The sequence below is a fragment of the Prinia subflava genome, chromosome 14 (assembly GCF_021018805.1).
Source record: "Prinia subflava isolate CZ2003 ecotype Zambia chromosome 14, Cam_Psub_1.2, whole genome shotgun sequence".
Taxonomy (NCBI): domain Eukaryota; kingdom Metazoa; phylum Chordata; class Aves; order Passeriformes; family Cisticolidae; genus Prinia; species Prinia subflava.
In genome coordinates, this window is record NC_086260.1 from 7,181,579 (window position 1) to 7,204,993 (window position 23,415).

Genomic DNA, 23,415 nt, shown 5'->3' on the forward strand with positions numbered 1-23,415 from the left:
GCTTACTCCATTTGTATTTGATCATTTCTGCTTACGTTCCTTTTGAAATCTCCATCTTTTTGTCACTGTTTACGAAGTCATTTGTCTCTTTACTTTTGGCGTCTCTCTCTCCGTCATGCACAACCAGCCCGTCCGCCCAAGCCTAAGCCGCCGGCTGGGCCACCATCATCTCCTCAAACGCAGACTAACATGATAGATCATATGCTCAAAGGCATGGCCAAACAGCCGCCAAGTACTGTAATAGTCTTCCTTTCTTTTATTCAGTGGTTTTCTAGTCTAGCAGCCGCTTGTGTAGCAGTAGAAAGCTAGTCCTCATATGCAGCTTTATACGAAACACCTAGCGCGACGTGGTAGGTTTTAGAGGTTTAGAGGTAGCATTGATTTCAAAATGTCCACATTTTTTTGTCTAGCAATGTCTGACATATGCAACATTTTCAAATATCAACGTCAGCACAAAATAACATTGTTGTTGCATAACATTTTGCATGGAAACTATAAATATGTATGAGCTTTACATGATGTTGGATGAAATGTTTGATAAGTATATCGTATACGTTTCATGTAACTGTCAGTGCTCCAGCTATCTTAGCAGAATATTCTGATGTATAGTAACTTAACCAGGGAAATATTTAAAATAAGAAGGAAAAAAATTAAGATTGACATCTGCTGGCTGCCAAAGTTATATAAGCATCAATATTTTCTTTAAAGACAGCATCTTTGAGCAGTTGTTCTTATTAACACTTTTGTCTTTTAGTTATATTTGAGAGCAGATCAATGTTGTAAATGAGAATGGGCCTGATGCTGCACTGATCAATGGAAAAGCTTCCCCTTGGCTTCAGAGGTGCAGAAAAACCAGATCTCACTGAGGGGCCTGTCTTTGGGCTCCTTTTGCAAATGAAGTATTTTCTACTTCTTGTAGCCATTGAGGTGCTGGATAGTATAGGAAAAAGACTGAGGAGTTAACCAGGAGCTCTCCAATTTCGGTATTTGCTCAGTAAATTATATTAAGGGGAACCTTGATTTTTTGTTTTGTTTTGTTTTTTGTTTTGTTTCCAATGATACAAGAAACAGCAGCAAAACTGGAGAAGAAACACCCAAGGTTTCTGTCCCAATCTGTAAAATTGTAGAGTTCATTTGCTTGGTGCTTTACCATCCCTTAGCCAAGTTGAGCCCCTACAGTGCCAGACTCCAGCTTGCTGAGCTCCTCCAAAAACCAGGCACATTTGGGACTGTCCTGAAACGTACAGCTTTCCTTTTTGTGGAAACTGTGTAACCTGTAAACAGGTATTCAGGGAGAACTAGGGGCTGGCAAGACTTTGAGGGGGAGAATGAAGTCCCGAATGCTCCTTGAGCCTTCAGCAAGGCAGGGATTTCTCCCTGGGTAACCCAGTCAAGCAGAACAGGCCGCTTTGTGCAACCTCAAGCTTCTTTCCCACCAGTAAACAAGACCAAAACTGTAGGAAAAAAAACCCAGGGTGTGTGGAAGGCTGGAGTGAGATGCCCTGTCAGTACCTGGCCTGTTGGATCCCAAGGGGGCAGGTGTCCCACTCCACTCCTGCTCCAAACAACCATCACAGGGAGAGTTTGCACACCCCAGGGCAGTGAGCTGCTGTTTGATACCGTGGAGAGGCCAAAATACCCATTGATGCTGAGGTGTGAACTGGCTGTGTAGTGAAATGCCCCTCTTTGCCCTTGCTACTCAGGAGAGCTGGGACTGGGACCTGGGTGTAAACCAGAGACATGTCTGTGATCAGCTCTGCAGAAGCTGACATTCAGGGAAATTGTGATTATTTTCTTTTCCTCTACATTATTTCTAGTGAAATGCTCTAAATGTTCCATATTGTTAGCACCTCATATTTTTAATGTGTTATTAATAATATAAATTACCTGGAAGAATATAATTTAATTACTTTTTAGAGTTTTCAGAAAACTCTGCAAAATAGCTCAAAATAGGTGAACACTAAGCTCCAGGATTTAAACTCTTTGGTTTGTTTTGCGGGGTTTTTGTTGTAAGGTTGCATCTCTTTTCCCATACAAATCTTACCTATGAGCGTGGGATTTACCACTTTTCACTCCCTCAAGCATGCGTAACTCCTGACCCTTGTGGAGTTAAATCCTGGAGCAAGACAGACCTGCGAGTTTTGCTTTTAGTAGCAGGTGACATTTAAATTGCTCGAGTCTGACAATTTATTACAAGTGCAGACAGATTTGTTTGAATTGATCTTCAAAGAATTTTTAAATAATATAGACACGATTCCTATAATAGCATCATATACGTCGAAGGATACATATTGTTCATACATTAGTGGCCAGATGCTGTCTTTAGGGAATGTGATGTTCTTATTTGAGCTAATAAAGTGCTACCATAAAGAAAACCAACTCTGACAGTATTGTAAAATTTGGAGCTGGAGCACTGTATTTTCATAGTATAATAATGAACGTGGCTTTCTGGTTTGCTCAGTACTAATTATAAAGGCATTTAACATATGCATGAAAAGATCTTTAAAGCTGCAGAGTATTATGTTTTCTTTTTTTAACCTCTAAAATAACTTACTCTTCGTCTAGCTTTTCACCCTGCCTTCCTTTTAACTTGAGTTCTTGTACTACAGAGAATGTAGGCCGGTTAGTCACACCAGCTAAAAAGTTAGAAGACACAATACGTCTGGCAGAGTTGGTAATTGAAGTTCTACAGCAAAACGAAGAGCACCATGCAGAGGTGAGCAGCGTCCCCGGCGAGGTCATAACCCCAGGGTCTTCCACAGGATCCGGTGGGAGCCTTGTGTATTTGTGTGATGTCTTCCCAACTGGTGGTTATCTTTTTTAAAAGCTGAAAATATGCTCAAGCACAATGAAGGCAAAGTACACTTCGAGAGGAATGTGTTTTCAGAGGGGAGGGAGGGCTGAAGGATGAATTAATTGAGTTGTGCTCTCCTCGATGTCAGTTTGCAGCCTTTTTGACAGTGCCAGCAGGAGCCGAATCTGGCCAAAATATTCACCACCAACAACCTGCAAGAGCAAGCCTGCCCACTTTCCAGAAAGGTCGTATTTCCAAATCATGACCTGTGTGTGTGCCTCCAGCCAGCATGAGCGGGTCCCTGCCGCAGCTGCCGCTCCTGCTGTCTGGAGGGGAGCAAGGAAAACTGCAACAGAACAGAACAATTCTCCTTTCTGCCCTTTTCTGAGAATTCAGGTTGTTTCCAGGGGTCTCCCTGGGCCCCTCCAGTACATGATTAACTCATCTGGTTTCCTGTTGGGCTCTTCTGCCTTGACTTTTTGGGAATATCTCAATTACTAGTCACAGAGGTTAGGGTGAACTATGCTCTGTTACTCATTATCTGGGTTATCTAAGGCCTAATACAACCACTATTAACTCTTTGAAGCACCTTAACAGAAAGATTTGTGTTTTAAAACCACTGAAACCGTGTCATAGTCAAATATATACCAGAAAATCGTGAGGCTTGATCCTGGAAACACTTGATCCCACAGGCAGCTGGCATGGCTGGCTGTAGTCCTGCTCTCAGCACGTCAGGACAATTCTGCCTGAACAGGTGATGTTGCATACCCATGTAAGTATTTGCAGGATTGAGCCCTGAGTCCTCTGTAAATCTGGTGCTCTTGAATGCGTATTGAGAAGTTAATAATTTTAAAAGTCGGAGTGAACAGTTATTGTTTATGACTGTAGGTATTGTTGCACTCTTTCACTATTTTCTCTTTTCCTTCCCACTGATATATATATATCGAGATATACTCACAATATTTTGCATTAAGAGGATTTAATAAATAGTTTCACAGTCACCTAAAAATCATTCCGGTGTGTATTAAATATGCAGTATAGTTTTACTTATTGATAATACACAGCAATCCACAAGACCCAATGAATGCCTGATGACATATTTAAATTTCCTCCCTGTTTTTCTACTGTTCATTCAATCTTGGATGATCCTGGCAGGGGAAAGAGGTATGTGACTAAACCGAATGAAACGAGTCACTCCTGTCATATTCCGTGCATGCCCTCTCAGTGCCATGTTTCCTACTGGGATTTTACCCTGGTTGCCCTCGCTTCCGTAACTTTGACCGAGGAATGTAACAGCAACTTTGGGTCGGCTGCTTGCAGAGCTGGTAGCCTGACACAGGAGGGTAAATGTGGCATAGCAGTCAGGCATTGCATGCAGCAATGGGTATATTTTACAAGCGCTGCAGTTACATCCCGACACAACCCTACCTGCCTGGACTCGCTCCTCAGCCTGTTGTTACCTGTCGTTTGCATTCACCCAACCTCTAGTACACTGTGGTGGAGATGGACTAAGTACTACACGAGTGCCTAGAATGGTAGTGGTCTTCCTCTGGTTTTGTCTGTATGTGCCTTGTACTGGATATACAGTATTTATATGTAGAGAGAGAATATATGGGGTGAGCAGTGAAATAAACCTCGTTTTTACTAAAGCGAGGGGTGCTTGAAAGCGCTGTGCTTGTGCAAAAACTGTTTTATTCCACTCCTCACCAGCACAGGCTGGATGTACAACCAGCTGGGAAGGAGCTGTTTTTTAAAACACAGCTTATTTTGAAAAGAGGAAGTAGTTGCAGGACCAGTCACACTCAGCCAGCCACACTGCCAAGATCCTCACATGAGGAGGAAGCCTCAGAACTGTTCTCCAGCATCTTTTGTGTCACAAGGTTTTGATTAGAGACAGAAGGTTAATGCCAACACAGATAGGAGGCATCCCCGTCCCTTGTTCTGAACGGTGACTTGGAAGGATGAAATCCATCTCTCTCCAGAAGCCCAGCACACTGCTGGTGCATTTTTGAATCCCTGTCCTGAGGGTAGCTGTGGCATTTCAGCAGGGCACAGGCAGTTGGCCAGCTCTCTGCACACTTGGAATTGCACCCAGGGAAGAGAGAGAAGAGGCTGGGTAGTTTATCACTGATTTTTATTATGTATTGTAGCCACATTATCCTGTCACAGTGCAATGAACATTGCTGAGGTATTTCACCTTTTTTTCCCCCCTGTGTAACTCCAGGTGACTTTTTTAATATGTTGTCACTCACCTGGAGAAGACTTGGCCTGTGAGGTATGACTCTTTGGTCCACTTCAGTTATTCAGCAGAAAATTAAGTTCCACTGCTTACTGAAGAAATGCCTTACTTTACTGAAAAATAACAGTTTTTACGTTTAACACGTGCCCCTTTTTTCCCCATGTGGACATCCAGGCAGACTCCCTAATGAGAATGTAGAAAATAACACTGAGAGCATGTTCAAAAATCACTACAAGAGGAGTATCGTGTCTAGTCAGTTTGGTTTGTCTTACCTGTAAGAAGGAAGCAGCCCAGCACAGGCAGAAACAGCAGAATCTGTGTGCCTCTGTCTGTAATCTGGGAGCAGGAGGTCTCTGTCATTGTATCATCTCTCCCATCAGATGTCTCCTAGCTCCCTTTCCCTTCCTCTGGAAGACTGATGACAAATGCCAGAGACAGTGCCATTCCCCTGTTTTTAAACGTGTGTTTTCTCTCTCTATGTATACATATGTGTATATGTATATATGTATCTTAACTCCTTGAGGTCATACATATATACATGTGTATCCATGTGTAAAATATACAATAGGTGTGTTTGGCTACAAAGCACACTTTTCCCCCCCGCTTTACATTATTATTTAAGCAAAGCAGGTAAGTAGATGGTAAATAAATGAAATGTTACCATCTTGAAGGAGGTTTGCTAAGTATGGTGTTACCAATCCTGTTTACAGAAATTAGGGAGGAGGCTGAGGATCCTGACGTAAGTTAGAGAATTACGGAGTTAAAATTTAACTTTGCAAGCAAAAAGGGAAACTGTTACTGGTTTGGACATATTTTTTCCCCACCAATGATCACATGCTTTTCTTTATTTAAAATAGCTCTTTTTTTCCCTTTTCATGGAAGCAGGTTCTTATTGCAGGACTCTGAAGTGTTTATGTTGGGATTTGTTACAGAAGACATCCTTTGGCCTCCCCTCTGTTCCCTTCCCCCCAAATGCCAGCTGCCATCAGTCCTTTGTGGCAGTCTCTCCATGCCCCCAGACCTCTGGGCAGTGTTGGGTGGGTGCCAGCATGGCAGGCTCTGGGCAGGCAGAGGCACAGCCAGAGAAACCACATCAGAGCAAGGACAGCCTCCCTGAAAACCACAGCTAGGCACTGCTTCCATGAGAGGACCCTGCAAGCCGCACTGCGCAGCAGCGCTGCTCTCCCACCCTCCTTTGTGAGCGGGTTGGAGCTGGCATCAGGAGCACACCCACGTCTTGATGGTGGTGGTTCCTCCATGCTCTCTCAGCAGTTTGGTGCCTCCCAGCAGGGCACTCCCCAGCATTCAGCCCTGTGCCTGGCTGGACACCAGCACCAAGTGTGGAGAGGAGCTGAAGAGCTCCGTCCAACGTCTGAGCCCCACACAGGCTCCTTCGCTGTGGTTTTGGCTTTTCCAGAGTGACGACTCTGCCGGTGCCCAGGGCCACTGTCACCACTGGCACTGCACCCTTAGCATCCCTAAGCAGGAGATGCTGCAGCAGAGCTGGGCAGCTTTCTCCATGGGCCTGAAGCTGAGGACAGTTTGCAGACAAAGGACTCTGCTGCAGCCACCTTGTCCCCAGGCCATGACCACTGGGACACAACCTGCTGGTGTTGCCACTTGAGGCATGGGCAGACACTGAAGCTGTGCCTTCATGGCAGAGCTCACCTCATCCACATCTTCACCCCCATAATGGCACAGGCCCAATACTAAGATTAGTTTGAGAGTCACATGGTTATTTTGTTTTTTCTACATCTTGGATGTACTCTGGGAAGAGAATGCCGAGTGCAATGCCCAATCTATCCATGCCTTCATACCAATTTTGTATCAGTTCATGGAGTAATAACAGGGCAGTGTCAGTCTGCTTTATATTTTATAGGATTGAGGGAGTGGAAATAGTTCTGAAGACCCCCTGCCAGTATCACTGGCAGCTGAGAAGGGAAAACAGGGAAACTTATGGCAGTAACTGGGTTTGGGGGTGCTGTTCCCTCTCCACAACCAAGTGAACCAGTAGCTGGAGTTGTGCCATGCACATCAATGCGGTTCTTTATCAGTGAATCAAAACTGAACCCTGAGAGAATGGAAACTCATTCTGCTTATTCATGTCTGCTAAAACCTGCAAAAAATGCCCCTCCCTGGCTGGCAATTCTTCTTCAAACTGACTCCTGCATTCCCAATCTTTTCTGTTTCATCTCCACTCTTGTGCCTAACCTAGAGGTTTCTTTTTCTTGCCAAGTGCCCCAAAGCTGTTCCTTAGCTCCTTTAAGTCACGGAGTAATTTCCTATTACTTCAAAATGACAGCACATGGTCCTATGGACAGCTCTTCTCATATTGCATGTTCCCAGCCAGAAGTGACTACTGAACACGCATGCATGCAATTGCAGCATTCACATCTGAGCCATGTATGATGTGAATGTCACCTCAGAGAGCCCGCACAGCAAATTTTAAGGACCCATGTGCATGAGAATGAGTTACCTCACTGGTATTTTTTGGTTTTCAAGTTGAGACACATGTTTTTCCTGCCTCTGTGAAAATATAGGCTTGCCATAGACATTTTTTTTTACCTTGGCATGTTGGTAGTAGAGCTTTGTAATGGATTCCTAATCAGTAGCATCATGAAGGTGGTAGTGTGTTAGTTAACCACGTAAAATGAACAGTGCTGTAATAACTTTTACTGGTGATGTTTGAAATATCTTTAAAACAGAGTGTGAATGATTTAGGACAGATTTTAATGTCTCAGGCTTCCAGTTTTTCAAGACAAATGCAAGTACTGAATCTGAGTTGAAGCTGTTGAAAAACATGTCAGAAAACCCACAAGCACTGTGAAGAAACTCCCAAATTTCTGTACTTTAGAAATAAGAAATAGTTGATCTTTTTCCTGATAGTTATCATTAATGATGAATGAAGTCATTTATTGTAAATTGAACAGATGAAACCTTGTCTGCCACGTTACAGCTGCATGCCTTTCCAGTGGAGCTCTGAAGAGATGCTCTACAAGAAACCTTTGTGTTTAGAGCAGCAGTGCCTAACTCTGTGATTAGCACTGCCCATGCAGGCTAGCTCTCCAAAGCACTGTTCTCTTTACAATAAAGATAGTTTCCATGAGATGCGCTTTTTTCTTTTTTTTTTTAAGATACGTGGCCTAACATCTCTCCCTGTGCTTTATTAAAACTAACACACGTCTTTATTATCTTTTTCTACCAACTCTGAAGGCCTTTGCTTGGTGGTCAGACCTGATGGTTGAGCATGCGGAGACCTTTCTGTCGCTGTTTGCAGTGGATATGGACGCAGCGTTAGAGGTGCAGCCCCCAGACACCTGGGACAGCTTCCCGCTCTTCCAGCTCATAAACGATTCCCTCCGTAGTGACTGTATGTACTTTGTACTCTCATCATTTCCTTTTCAGCGGGCGGCTCAGGTTACTGATAATGCTTTCAGCCTCTCCTGACTGCACAGAGAACACGCAGAGATGGGCAGAGATTGACAGATTTGCAAACTCTTTTAGCATCAGCTTGATTTTGCTCCATTGTTCCTAGTGAAAAGCACACCCCTTAAATCACTGCAGTCAAAGGTGGGAAGTTGAACTTTTATTTTGCTTCATCTTCTCAAGTCTCTTGGTAATGGCTGCCTGATAAGCAGGGAATTAGGTACTCTATATCTTAATGTCATTAAATGTGTGTATCGTTTTATATGTGTGTACTACATTTATTTAGCATGGAGTAAATTGGTCCCTGCTTTAAGATTCTATTGAAGGGAAGAAAATATGAAAGTAAATGGAAGCAAAAGTAGTTCAGAAAAATAGTGCTTTGTGAAATAAGACTATTTTCTAAAGCATTTGGGCCCATGATTTCAAAACCCATGTGAGGATTCGGCACTTTCCTGGGTAGTCCAACCCTCCCTGGGGAGCTGGTGGCAAACTTGTCATTGCCTTAACTAGGTCCTAGACCAGGATCTCAGCTAGCTTTCTAAGACTGTGAAAAAAGCCAGAGATTCATCCTCAGAAGGCAAGTTCCAGCATCATGGTACTGAGCAACCAAAGAAGAAATTATTCTCCCACTTGCTAAAGCCATAATGTTTGCCATGCTGTGTTTCTTATACTGGTTTTATTCACAGGAGGTGATAATGTATTTGTAAGTTTGACATTAATGAAAAAGAAGGTTCATTGTCTGTTTATTTGTTTGGAGTAAGAAGTCATTCCTGCTGTCTGTGTCGTGAACTCTGACTTGTGTTATGTTCTTGAAGTTTTCCTGTTCACTGACAAATTCATTGTTTGATGAAGTGCCACGCTGTGGTTTGTTACAGAGGTTGTAGCAACAGTAGTGTCTTACTATACTTTTATTTATCTATTCTAGATAATTTGTGCAATGGAAAATTCCACAAACACCTCCAAGACCTGTTTGCTCCACTTGTTGTTAGATATGTCGATCTGATGGAGTCCTCAATTGCACAGTCAATTCACAGGGGCTTTGAGCGGGAGTCATGGGAGCCAGTAAAGTAAGGAAACCTCCTTTGATACAATCGGAATTTGGGTGCAAATGGATGGAGATTCATATAGAGGTGAATTAGCAAACGTTAGACTGGACATGCAGAAAATGCTTTAAACGTTCTAGTTTAATGCTATAAATTAGGAGGCCTGATCTCTTCAGGGTTTTCAGGTTAATGAGGGAAATGGTATTGGCTTTTTGAAATGCATTGCTGCCTCAGTTTGAACCATGTGCCTTTGAACAGGGAAGCATGAAAATGGGAAAACCTTCTTAACTGCCATGGCTTTTTGGAACCCATTCTAAAAGCCTTTTCCAATGCTGCTTTTGAACTCACATAGCTCCTTTTCAGAACAAAAAAAATCTCGCTTCACTGTGTTCAGTTCCAGCCCTATAACCCCTGTGAGTCATTGCTGTATTTATTCTCAATACTCATTTTTTCCACCCACCCCGTGGGGGCAATAGTGCAGTGTGTGCCTCTGGCATCAGCCCCATGGCTGGTGGCTGCACATGTCCCCATGTCCAGGGCAGCTCTGCCAGTTCCAGCTCCCCTGCCTGTAGGATTAGACGTGCAGAAACCAAAGTGAAACACAGGCAAGATGATTCAAGCATAATCATTTCTTACATTTGGAAAGCTAGGAGTTTACCAGCAACAAATTGGGAGCCTGAGAAAAACCCAAGTTGAACTCAAGAACTGGTGAATGATAAAAATGTGACATGTGCTTTGGATTACTGTTGTTATTTTCACAGGTTTTGGAGCAGTGCTGAACCCTTTCATGCTTGCTCTATAAAATCAAGTCAGATCCTACAAAGGGATCTAGCAGGTTTTTCCTTCTGATAGAGATATTAAAAGAGAAAAGTGGCCCCTTTGCATGCAATATGGGTCTGGCAGTGCCTCAGAGCAGGAACTGGGACCAGGTGACCTCTGGAGAGACTCTTTTCCTTGCTTTTTTTTTTGTCATTCTTTAGGCAAAGTGAAATGGCACCGCACTCTCAGAGGTTGCTGTATAAAAGAACGTGTGGTCTTTCAGGGCTTTTCACACCAAATATGTTCCGTTTACAAGGAAAAGAGAATTTGTTCAGCAGCCAGCCTCCCATATGCAACCTGGAGTCTGAGTACCCAGGTTTTTTCCTTTCTTTCTTGTGCATCCTCAGCATCCGTAAGGATTCTGCCTGCCAAATCTCGGGCTTTTTCTTGACACCTGATCATCCCCTCTGTTTTGAGTGGGGTTAAGTGGCTGGCATTCAGGAGCCTCTCTCACTTTCCATTTGCTGTCTTTGGTCTGCAGGCTAACAGGATTAAAGATCCTAAAAAATCTTGTTTCAAATAAGCAGATGTGACCCAGAAAACATACAAGAAATAGATCTTTCGAGTAGGAGAATGCCATTTTTACAGCCACTCCTTCAAGCAGAATTGCACTTCGAAGTTAGCATTAACTTCAGCTTCAGAGCTTTGCTTTAGTAAAAAAATATGTATTTCCTTGTCTGTTACGAAACAGAGGCAGTTAACTCTGTGTACCTGTCCACCTGGGTCAAGGACTCAATAAACAAATCATTCTGCTTTTTTTTTCTTTGATCAGAAGCTGTCATCTTTTTGCTTTTTAATGACTTCAGGGAGTTAACTATAGATGTCCATAAGTACTTGGATGTGCTACTTGCCTGTCAGAATGCTTTGTCCCTGGGTATGCCAGCATCTATCACTTCCAAGTTATCTCTGATAGTTATAAAAGATCTTTTCTTAGTTCTCTTGTGATGGTTATTCCCTTCTGGAGTTCCAGTTACAGCGTGCTTTGAGCATTGCATCTCTAAGCAAAAGCCCAGGATGGACGCTTTCTTTTACAGACTTGGGTATTTAAAAGATTTCTTCCAGCAGGAAAGTGGGTGCTTTGCACGAGAAGCTTCTGTCCATCTGGTGAGAAGATGCACCATGGGTTTTTTTTCACATGTTGATATTTTGTTCTTATGTCTCGCACACAAAATTGTGAGTTGCAAACGCTGGCTCAACGTGATGTGGCCCGGTGAAGGGAGGCACCAGTGAGTGCCAGAGGGTGTCACATACAGTGCAAAGGAAAAGAGGAGTGTCATTCCTAGGATCTTATGACATTTTTCATGTGCTGTTCAGAACTAAATGTTAAGGCATCTTCATCTTTGCCTCCTGGGCAGACCACCTGCTCCTCTTTGTCTGATCGACAGGGAACTTGCAGAAAAAATCAGGTTAGAGACTTATTATGTTTGATTTGCCCTCCTGTATCTACTCTCTTCTCACCCCACACATCCGTACTGTAGCACAGTTGAATATTTGGCCATGAATTCTCAAATAGTTTGGAGCAGCCAATTCCAACCAAATTGTGACCTTCTACTGACATCTCTCCAGCAGAGCTTTTTTGGAAATCAGGAACACTGCAGAATGTTCTTCCACAGCTTTCCTCTGCTTTGGAGATAGACCTTCAAGTTGGCCAGCAAGGACAGATCATCAAAGCTGACCGTTCCACCAAGCTTGTTGTTGCCCTGGATCTCTACAGTGCATTATGATAAGGAAATTTCATTATCTCCTGTTAACCAAGAAATTCCACAACACAGAATCTTTTGAAAGGGTTTCTCTGTACTTGTGTTTGCAGTCAAGGCTGAAATATGTAGCCCTCCATAACCTGACCAGATGGCAGTTTGCAAGCATGTATTTCTTCTATTTTCATTGCTGAATACTCTGCACCTTATGCTCTGAGGAGTTAGGTATAGAAATCACAGTGAGAGAGATACTGTTAAGTATTTTTAAAAATGGGGGGGAAAAGCATGGATTTTGTGTGCTCATGAGGGCTCTGTAATGTGCCTCTGCAGAGCTGCTGAATTTGCAGGGGGTCCGTGCCCTATAGCTAGAGCAGCTGGTGCGCTTGTATGAATCCACGCAGAGCAATGTGGAACACTTGTCCTTCGCACAGTCATCCAAGTATGCAGGATACAGAGTAGGTCTGTTCTCTGGTGAGTTGAGAGGTCTTGGAAAAGTAGGGTTTGCAATGGGTTTTTTTCATGCTAGCTTCTCGGAGAGTGCTGATTTATCTCGCGGCCAGCTGACACGTATGTGTGTGTGTCTCTGTGTGTGTGTGTCTGTGTTGAAAGATCTTTTTGAGCAAATGCTAAAGCTCATGCAATGACAGCCAGTTTCAATGACTTGACTTTATTCATTGACCCAGGGCTCTCTCTACTGCTCTGTAGTCCTGGCTTTAGCATCTATTAATTGCTCACTAACCCTTTGCAAACTATTTATAAATGTATCATTTATATAAATGTTAAAACTTGAATAATATGATTATACTAATCATTTTATAAGGTTGTACAACTACAGAATGAAAGTGAAAAATGTTGTACAACTACAGAATTATAATGAAAAATGTTTTCCCTTAGGAAAAGCACCGCTGTAGTGAAAGTGAGTATTTTTGTTACTATTCTGGGTGTCAGTCACAGGAAGAGCACAGATTTGACTGCCTACTTCACTATCAAGCTCTTTGCTTCACATCAAGGCTTTTGTGAGAAGATTTGCTCTTGAGCATTTGCTCAGCCTCGACAGTGAGGTTGCAAGTGTTCATAGTGATGGAAGAGACAGGCATTTGCATCTTCCATCACTAAATCATTTCTAGCATCCTGTAGGAACTGAGCATTTAGGTGTGGCCAAGGGTCTCGTTCAGCTCTATTCTGAACCCAGCAGACAGCTCAGTAGAAATCCTGTGATTTTTCTGCCCTCCTTTCATTGCTAGGGCAGCTCTACAGGAGCAGCCGCGGTGCAACTGGACGTGTCCCGTGCTGCGGTGCAGTGTGAGCGCTGGGAGGTCGTGCAGGGGTTCATTGCCAGTCTGTTTGCACTGAGAACTCCCCAGCAGAGACAGTCCAGGTGAAAGCTGTTTCCACAGCTCACATGCCCAAACAGGGCTGAAGCAGAAGCCAGGAAAACAAGTGGTGCAGCTCCGGAGCGTGTGTCTCATCAAACGTATCAGGATCCAGTCCTGAAGCTGAGTCGTCTGAAATCAGACAGCCCTCATCTTGTTGATGCAAGTGCCCACATTCCCTGCCTGATGGCTGAGGTTATATTTAGCCATCTATATTAAATGGCATGGCTGGCTTCTAGAAACAGTTTCTCATCTTGGACCTGTAGTTTTATGGTCTGAACAATTGCAGGCTTCATGGAACATTTGTTGGTAATATTAATCATTTTTTAGAGGTCTCACTGCAACTGTTAGTCAGATAATTAGATCAGTTTAACCTGAAGAACTGTGCATGTCAATTCAGGAGAATATTTTTTTACATTAGTTACTGTATCTTAACATAATATACTCCATTATTTTGCTGTTTTGTTTTGTTTTAAGAGTACTAACTTATTCTTGCAACATATTCTTGCATCAGCAAAATAGTGTGTTGTATAAAAGAAATATGTTTCCGTGTGAATATAGTATACTGTTTACTCTAGAAGTCATATTTTATTAATACAGTGTTTTTATTAATATAACACTGTCACTTCTTGAATTTTAATATTAAAACCAAAGGTCCTCTGATTTATGTATTTACCATCTGGCTAAGTTATTTAAGTTGCTTTTCCTTATACATTTATATGTTGTCCACCTCTTGCTATTTCTTTATTTATTCCATATCAGTATCTAACCACATGCACTGCCATTTCTGAAGATTTAACACTCTCTCAATCACTGTGTAGTCTATGTCTCATTCAATAGTCATATCATCTTAGCAGCAGATACAGTATGAATGAAAACAATGGATAGCTTTGTGACAGTAGTGAATTCTCCTGTTTGCCTGAAAAAGAGAACACACAGCAGGAAGTTAAATCTACTAAGAATCATAGAAATAATTAGAAATCAGAACATAGACGTGGGTTTTTTCACTAGAAAAAAACTTTGATTTGTAATTTTCCTCCTCAAGAAGGGATTTATTCACAAAGAATGAAGTCTGTTTCCTAACATCCACCACCAATGACAAGCTGAGCTCTCACAGAGATGTGGTTCACATCGTCTGTTGCGTTAGGAAACATTTATTCAGGCAGCTCAATTCCATTACTTTGGGGGTTGATGTATAAAACTTGCAGCAAGAAATGAAGTGCCAAATATGTCTCAGGGAAGTTACTAAGATTTTAATATGCCTTGAGAGACATAGTGTATAATTTGATAGTGCCACAGGAATCCAGATAATGGTGTCTGTAAAGTAACTCATTTAATCCAGGGAAATGGGAGAGACTTCCCAAAGCAGCATATCCTGATGCAGTCACTGAGAGCAGGCAAGTTCAGATGCTGAAGCTGCATCAATAGAAAAGCTTTCAGTACCTTCAGCAGTGCAGGGTCATCTAAAATCCTCAATTTCTGATTCCATTTTCACTGAGTCCGAGTAACAATCTGGTGAAAATAGTGTCAAAGCATCTGGTTTTGTTCCTCACATGGGACTGTAAAAGCACCTGTGGGTTGTGTAGCAGTGGGTCAGACAGTGTTCCTGGGAGAGGGCAGAAATGAGGCATTTTTCTGAAACTGGCCTCTCTGCTGAGAGCCAGGTAACATGTGAGTTGAGTAATCCAGTTTGTTTTACTGATTACCAGATATCCTGATGGTTTTTATTTTGCATGTAGAATATAACTGTGGTGAGATATTCATTAAAACAGAATTAGACCAATTACATCATCTAGAGACCTAGTACAATGAAATATCTCAGGGTGGGTGGATTCCAAACTTTGGGCAGGCAGTGCTGTTATATGCACCTTGTTCCAGGAAAGAACATTGCAATAAATCAATATAGCTGTCCGCTTTTTAAAAATCTCTATTTGCATAATAGTTGCACATCTGAAAATACTGATTGAAGTAATGATGCCCAAGTACACATGCTTCATATTAACCTTTGAATATTTTAATCACCTCATGGCTCACTTCCAGCTATGAAACAGTCACATACTAGTCCTGGGTATATTCACAAAGTGCAGTTCATTCACAGTACACAAATAGTGGGGCTGCAGAATCCTTTTCTGTGCACCCAGGAATGCAAGGGAGATCAGGGCACAGTCTACACGGAGGAGGAACCTTGTAGTTCATTGTTTCATCACTCCAGATTAGCCCATCTTTATTTGTGGAGGGTCTAAGAGAGAAATTTTGCAGCAAAATTGCAATTCCATTGAGCTTGGTGGCAAGAAAAACTCTTATGGCTGGAATTCCAGACTCTCTTTTTTATAATTTCAGTCCCTTAGCAGATCTCTCAGTTTAGCACTTTCATTGAGCCTCTGTGTGTAAGAACTGAGACTCTTCCTCAGAAGGGAGATTTTTTGGAAGAAGAGCTGCTCTCTGAAATACTTTGAAATACTCTGAAATACTTTGAAATGGTATCAGGACTTGAAGGTGCAGTTATTTTTACAGTTCTAAGTTCTCCTTACTAATTTGTACTTTGTGATTCTTCTTTTCATTCTGGTTTGCATTTTTTTTCCTTAGGGAATTTGAATTTTATGGCAGACTGCAAACACAGTACATTTAAGCTTCCATACTCATGCTTCTTTCTGAAATGTTTTGCTTTAGTTTTTTAACTGTCCTCATGCTGTGAACTTTGCAGATTTGTTTCCGAGTGTCATGTGCTTCTGCTACATCGGCATTGTCACTGTTATGGTATTTTTTCTTTCTGTCTGTTTCTTCCACAGGAGTTTAACAAGTAATCTGCCCAATGTGAATCTACCAAATGTGAATCTCCCTAAAGTACCAAATCTACCAGTTAACATCCCACTAGGCATCCCACAAATGCCTAGCTTTTCTGCACCGTCATGGATGGCTGCTATTTATGATTCTGAGTGTGTATTCAGTTCAAATTAGATCTCATTTAAATTTAAAGTAATCTTGGCATGGATATGTATTGTTTGTTTCTGTGCATTACATAAAACTTTAAAGAGTGATACAGTTAATTAGATGTTTTCTGAATGAGACACTAGTGAATTTCTGGCATGTGTATTTTGAGAGTTTTTTTGTATAAACCTTGAAAATTTGTCTCAACTCCCACGGACAGTTTGAGCAAGTATCTTGCTTTACAAAATAGCTGTCAACAATGGGGCATAGTCTGAATAATATACAAACCACAGAACTTACAATGTGACATTATGTGTCTCAGCAAAGAGTTTTGTCCAAAAGAGAAGATGAATCAATTTCAATGCCAGTCAAAAAATTTCTGTGGACCAGATGTAGATCTAAAAATGAATTTCACTGAATGCAAGCTCTGCATTTCCCAGGTAATTTTTGTCTTGACTTTGATGAAGCAGTCTAAGAAAGAGGAGCACCCTGTAACAGTTCTTATTTATGTTGGGGGATGCTCTAGAGAGCAGTTAAAGCTCCATAGCCTTCATTACTGCCCAAATAATGCCATGTCCAACTAAAGAAAGATATTCTCAATGTGAGTTTTAGATTATGGCTTGGAAAACAGTGTCAAAGCAGTGGCTCTGTAGGAGCCTTGCACTCTGTGCTCCCAGCTTCCTGTCTGAGTGTCTCAGGGTGCATGTGTGAAGCTGGGGGGAACATACAACAAATCCTCAGCACAGATTAGGCAAGTTCTCTTACAGGAGATTTCCCAGTGAGCAATGTGGTACACAGTGGGCTCAACCCAAATCTCATCATCTGAGGTAGCTCATCTCCCGAGATGTCCTATCATGGGAACTGTTATTTGTCCATTCTCCTTCTAAAATCCTACAGAGCTATTCAGGGTTGGCATAGGGTGGTCTTGGTCAGCACTGTGGTGCTTTTCCTCTCTCCTCTCACTTAATATATAAAACTGAAGAACTCACACAGGAATTCCCTGCTCACTTTTACTGAAACACCCTCAATTACATCTACACCTGGAGTCCACCAGAACGCCTCTGCCATTAGTTTGGCACAGGCAGGATTGCAGAGCACTGGTAATGAATGAAAGTTTAAAAACCACTGATATGAGATCTTTTTAAATAGAATTTAAAACCTTTTAAAATATTAGCATGGTTGTTTATGTTTCAAAGCCATACAACTCATATTCATGCTAAGATAGTTATTTTAAAGGCTAGCTTAGGCAGTTGTCTGTAAAGAGTACTTGAAAGTTTAAATCTTGCTCTGTGCATGCTTTGTGGTATTGCCCTTGAAAAGATAAGAATCATGTAATGACAGAAAATTGGATAATCCCTCTGAAAATGCTTGAGCATCAATGGTATATTGCAAGCTGCCGGCGTGATTAGAGTAATTGTGGTGCTCACAAGCAAAACACGAACACTGCGTTCTGGAAATGAATATACTTTATTGTTTACTTGGATGGAGCCCTAATCAAAAGTGAGAAAAAGACTGAGAATAATTCTTCAAAAATTTTGAAACCAAATGGGTGTCATAACATTGCTGTAGTAAATACCAATTATTGTATTTGTACACATTAAATCATTTAAATGTAAATTCGTGCAGTTCCAAAACTGGGTTTAGACTGTTAAAGCTTGCTTACACCCAAGCACAGGTTTGAACTAAAAACTGTAGATGAACATGTGAGACTGTTGTCCAAAGTGGTCCCCTGGCTAAAGCAAATGCCTGATTCTTTATCTTTTCATCTCCCTGGTTTCCTTTTACGCACCCTTCCCCTCCATCAAGGACATGTTACCTGTTGCTTAGTGTCAGATACGTTCCTCCTACAACCGAGACTATTCATTCTTTATCTTGTTGACTCTGCTGGTCCAGGATCCCTCAGGACCCCTCTGGCATGTTGGGACTACAGTTCTCACCTGGGAGTAGCCCTGTTTGCATTAGTTCTGAGCTCCTCTAGCATTAACTCAATGCAGCTGGCATCTGTCACGATAGAAACACCCTCCCTCATCTGTTTCTATAGATGTCAGCACAAGTGGTAATGCATGGTGTGTTAAATATCTTATAAATTACTGTGTTAGCATTAGTGGTATGCGAGGAGGGGGTTGAAACTCTTGAAGCTCCCTTGGTAATTGTTCTGGAAAAAAAAAAAAAAGTGAGGGAGGAGAAGAGAGGGAGAGAAAAGGGTTATGGATGCATAAATTTCTCTGCACAAACAGAGTGCAATCCAGTCCTGTATTTTTACTCTCTAAGTGGAGGTTTGAGATATAATTATACTGTGAAAAGAGCTGGTGTAGCTACACACTGCAGGACTAAAGACTTCCATCTGGGCAGGGGTGTGGGTACAAGAATATATGCTTGGGAAAGAAATTGAGAATTTTGTGGCAGACCAAAGTTGTTGGAAAATAAATTTTTTAAAATGTAAATTTGTTGTCCTGTAATTGCCTTTGAAAAGAAAAAGGTGCAGCAGTAAATCCTGCCGAAACTCCTGGATATGAGATGTACCCCTAGCTCAATTGACTCACCCCAATTTTTTTTCAGCTGTTCAAGAGATTAAGTGTGTCCTCGCTCACCACTTGTTAGCACTGTCCCTTACCTGGAAACGGGGCTGCACTGGGTGGACAAGGCAAACTCAAGATAAAATCTGGAGGGGGGAGAATTGCATGAAACCCTAAACCTTAATAACTGCATACAGCCTAGTATGGCAGTTATTATTGATCGAGGATTTTCTCCCACAATTTCTGGCCTTAATTCTTAATAATCACATATGTTAATGTGGTTATTAACTAAGGCTGATTTTTACCATACACACGTTCTTCCCGTTAATGTGTGTAACTCATGATGTTGTCTTCCTCATCTGGTCTGGAAAGTTTTGTGGGTGATGACAGCAAGGTAGATTAGGCAATTGTATGGTAAAACTCAAAATCCTGATGGTGGAGATGGCCAGCGTTGTCCTGTGTATGAAACTGCTGTCTGCCTTACACTTGTTGCAGGAATGGTCTCCACATCAGGTTGCAAAGACCCTGATGTCAATTCTGACTTTTGTTCTCATTTTGCCCTGCCAGCAATGGATCAGGCACCTCAGAAGACATGTTCTGGAAACTTGATGCCCTCCAGACCTTCATTCGGGATCTGCACTGGCCTGAGGAGGAGTTTGGGAAACACTTAGAGCAGCGCTTGAAGCTCATGGCAAGCGACATGATCGAGTCCTGTGTGAAAAGGTAGGTGCCCATGAGTGAGCCAAGAGCTCACAGGATGCAAAGCCTATTCCACCCTAAAACTGGAATTCATCCCAGTGCTGTGAATTGTGGACTCTCCCAGGCAGGCACGTCTCTGTTGAGACTGGGGAGAGTGCTTATTCACAATAAGACAATAAATCACCCATTCTTTTGGGCTTTGTAGGTAATTACTTATTTTCAGTGTTGCACATGAGGTCAGATCTTTGTAAATGCAGGTTGGTGTGATGATGCTGACTGCTGAAGGCATAGCCATAAGAAGGATCCCAGCACCCACCTAAAAAGCACAGATACATGGAAAAAAAAAAAACCAAGAAAAAATTCTCTTAAAAGTGGGATAGTGTGTTGCTTGGCACACAGGTTTCACGTCTGCCGTTGATTGGGAAAAGCTGTTGTATCATCAGCCACATTATAGCATAGTTACCTGCAGATCTTCCAAAACAGAGATATCTTTAAGCAACTCTTAGGCATACTGGCAGCTGTCATTTTGAAAGCAAAATATTGAAGTTAAATTTCCAACTTTTCCACTGCAATTTGTGTCCATTTGCATGAGAGGTAACAAGGCAAGAAGAAGAAAAAATGAACTTTGTATTTCATTGTGCAAAAATTCATAGACAAAGAGATGAACCAGAGAAAAAATGGATGCCAAATATAGCTGATACATGCTAATATTAACTGCAGTGTGTGATGTGGCTGTTCTGTACCACAATTTCCTGGCCAGTCTGCAAGTGTGAGTGTGGCATTTATTTCAGTACAATCCTCACTAGCCTGGATGTGCAGTGTCAGCACAGGGGAAGGCACGTTCAGTCCCTGAGATGCAGACAGGAAGGCAGACTGCTCAAGGCTTGTTCTCTCACCATTCTGGAATAAACCCCAGTGCATTTTAAGTGCAATGAGATATATTGCATTTAATGTCTTTGATGTTGAGCAGTTTATTGCAGCAGCCCATCTTTGGTCCTGTGTCTGGCACAAACAATGAGCTTTAGTTGTCCTCCAGTTGTCAGGCTGTCCTTTAGAAGAAAACTCACTGCTGGAGCTCTGCTCTCTGCTCTGCCCCAGCACCACCAGCAAAACTTTTCTCTTTTTCTTTTTTTCACTTGGAAATAATGCCCTTTTGCTCTCCCTACAGCAGTTATAGCTGCAATGATCTGTTAAAATCAGACCAAGTTATCTCAGCTGAGATAACTGGGGAAAACAAGCAAATTTCCAGGTACATCTAATGAAGGGCTTGTGTGCCTTGAAGCCAGGTGGGTTTTTTTCCCTGATTTGCCTCAACCTTTCAACAAATGTGTTGCCCCTCTGTAAAAACCTGGCCCAGCTTGTATTGGTACAACTATATATAATGGTTGGGAGCATAAGTAAGTAGGAACATGCTCCTTTCCATGAGGAGATGGAAAATCCCAGTCTCCTTGGGTCCTTTCAGTAATTATCAAGATTCTAGTCCCCGAGTCCAGGCTAAATCTGGCACTGGTAATTAAATCAGTTCAAATGCCACTGCTGATGTAAACCAATATGCTGCCTTCCCTATTTATATCACCTGCAAACAGGGCCTGGCTAAGGTTTCTTTAGCAATTTCAGTTTGACACAACATTTTTCTTCGCGTCTGTCTCTGAACTGTTGAATCCATGGAGGAGCCACCCCGCCTTCTGCACTGGGTTGTATTTCAGGGCTGTCAGGAAAGCAGCCCTTGCAAGGAAGGCCTGTTAACTAATAAATCCAGGCAGAAGGACCTATATACTAGCTCAGATCTGATCCCCAGAACAGGAGCTTCACAGTCCTAAATGAGTTTTCATTTGCATAACCCTTGGGGGATCATTCAAGTTCAGAATTATTCCTGAGCTGCAGCTGATATTATTTGTTATTTCTAAATTGAACCTCCTATGTTAATTTATTGGCAGATTCTGCGTGATGTGATAATTGTTCTGTGTTAGGTTAGATTACTAAAGTACCTCTGGAATATGAAGAGGGGCTCTGAAGAAAGGCAAGGCAGTGCCCACCACACTGGAAAGCATTCCCGTGTTAGACTCACAAATGCCTTGGTATTTAAAATATGATACAGAATCAGATTTTTTTAGGTTTTGGCCTAACAAAGCTTTTGGTGTATCATGGTTTGTTACTGCCAGGGATGTCAGATTTGATCTCAGTGAAACCTCAGGAGAACAGGGAGGTGTGTGATGTAAGTGTGTTCATATGAACATTTATGTGCCTGTGCACACTTTGCAGATAGATCCTGGTGAATTTGTGTGGTGCAGGTAAACCCCTTCTGAGAACTAACAAGACAATTAAGAGCTTCCAGCCAGCAAATACTATCATGTCACTAGAAATGCAACGATCTGGCAGTGTCCTTTCAGTCAAGCAATGAAGGAGTTTCTGTTATTTGTAATTGATATTAGGGAGCAATAGGAGCTTCCTTTAGTGCAGCAGGCTGTGGTTATCAATCAGCTAATGCAACCAAATTAAAGGTGTGCATTAACACTGCTGTTTGTAACATCATCACACTGTTTATCAAGCATAAGAGAGTCACAGTTTCCCTGAAACTGTTGAACACTTTATAAATAATGTGTATTCTGGAAAAGGGGATTTCTTTTTAAACTGGAAAATCATTTTTAGAAAAAACACATTTGTAACAATTGCACTACGCACTCTCAGCAGCATTCAGCTTTCTGGCTTCTCAAACTCCTCTCAGTATTGTTTCAAATCATTATTATTGGCTTCAGTATGTTTAAAAGCAACTGAAACATCTTTTTCTACTTTCCTTCACAGAACAAGGATTGCATTTGAAGTAAAACTGCAGAAAACCAGCCGATCAACAGATTTCCGAGTCCCTCAATCAATATGCACCATGTTTAATGTCATGGTGGATGCCAAAGCTCAGTCTACAAAGCTTTGCAGTATGGAAATGGGCCAAGAGGTAAAAATGCAGGTTCTTCCTTTCACAGCTTTTAAAGGCAATGTCATGAAATTTCCTGTCTCCTGTTGTGCTTGTTTCAGAGACGTTGTATCGTTTGTGGATTTAGCCTTCCATAGAGAGTGTGCAGATGAATGTACAGGGGGTTGCTCTCAAATCTAATGAATAGAAACATTCGGAATCCCTGTCACTTAGGAGTGGCTTTTTGCAAGGACTGTGGTATGCATACGGTATCTCTCAAGCTTGGTTGTTGCATGATGACCATATAAATTGAGTCATTACCTGCACCTTGGAGCCAGGTGTCAGCAACACACTTTCTGTGTATGGCTATTTTCTGTGGACAAACATAAGGAAAACAGGACTGCCAAGTTTTTGCTGTGATGCATGTAAGGAAAAAAACCAAAAAAAAAGCCACAAAAATAAATAACTTCCAAAAGTAGATTGAAATTCCGGCTGCTTTGCCTTCCTCGAGTACTGGCTATAATCAGCACACTGGATCATTCTGGATTTCCAGGTTCATAATGACTCAAGTTCCCAAACAACAAACCTGTTTTAATTAATTGCTGATTTTTATTTTCTTCTGAAGCCACAGTTGCAGGTTGAAGTTTCTGTGAATTGATCTGTGAATTAGAAAGACATGGCAAATTGGAATGAATTAAATGCATCAGAATGCTCATTTTGCTCCAGTGACTTCAAGCCAAATTAAATATTCATATACCAGTCTAGAATAAATTCACAAATACTGTTTGGCTCACCTAGTCCGCTGCTTGTCAGCATTTCCTAGATAAGCCTTTTCACTACAGCTTTCCACGGTCAGATTTTTGCAGTGAGTCATTGCTAGTTGTTCCTGTGTTTTTTCAGTTGTTCACTTCAATTTGTTCCTCTGAAGGAACTTGCTCCAAAGGCCACTGGATGTAGCAGGGCTCTCTGCCCT

General features: G+C 41.8%; 1 protein-coding gene across 2 annotated transcripts in view; it reads left to right on the forward strand.

Annotated features, from left to right (window-relative positions):
- The window catches only part of CADPS (calcium dependent secretion activator), a 208,717-nt gene that overhangs the window by 149,509 nt on the left and 35,793 nt on the right, over positions 1-23,415 (forward strand). Inside the window, exons 17-22 of one of the 2 annotated variants that reach the window (XM_063411759.1) lie at positions 2,610-2,716; positions 8,247-8,403; positions 9,385-9,526; positions 16,181-16,327; positions 19,403-19,558; positions 22,337-22,484. In XM_063411759.1, the coding sequence (XP_063267829.1) occupies positions 2,610-2,716; positions 8,247-8,403; positions 9,385-9,526; positions 16,181-16,327; positions 19,403-19,558; positions 22,337-22,484 (857 nt within the window). The remainder of the gene's footprint in view (positions 1-2,609; positions 2,717-8,246; positions 8,404-9,384; positions 9,527-16,180; positions 16,328-19,402; positions 19,559-22,336; positions 22,485-23,415) is intronic. The other variant, XM_063411760.1, reaches the window with a different exon arrangement.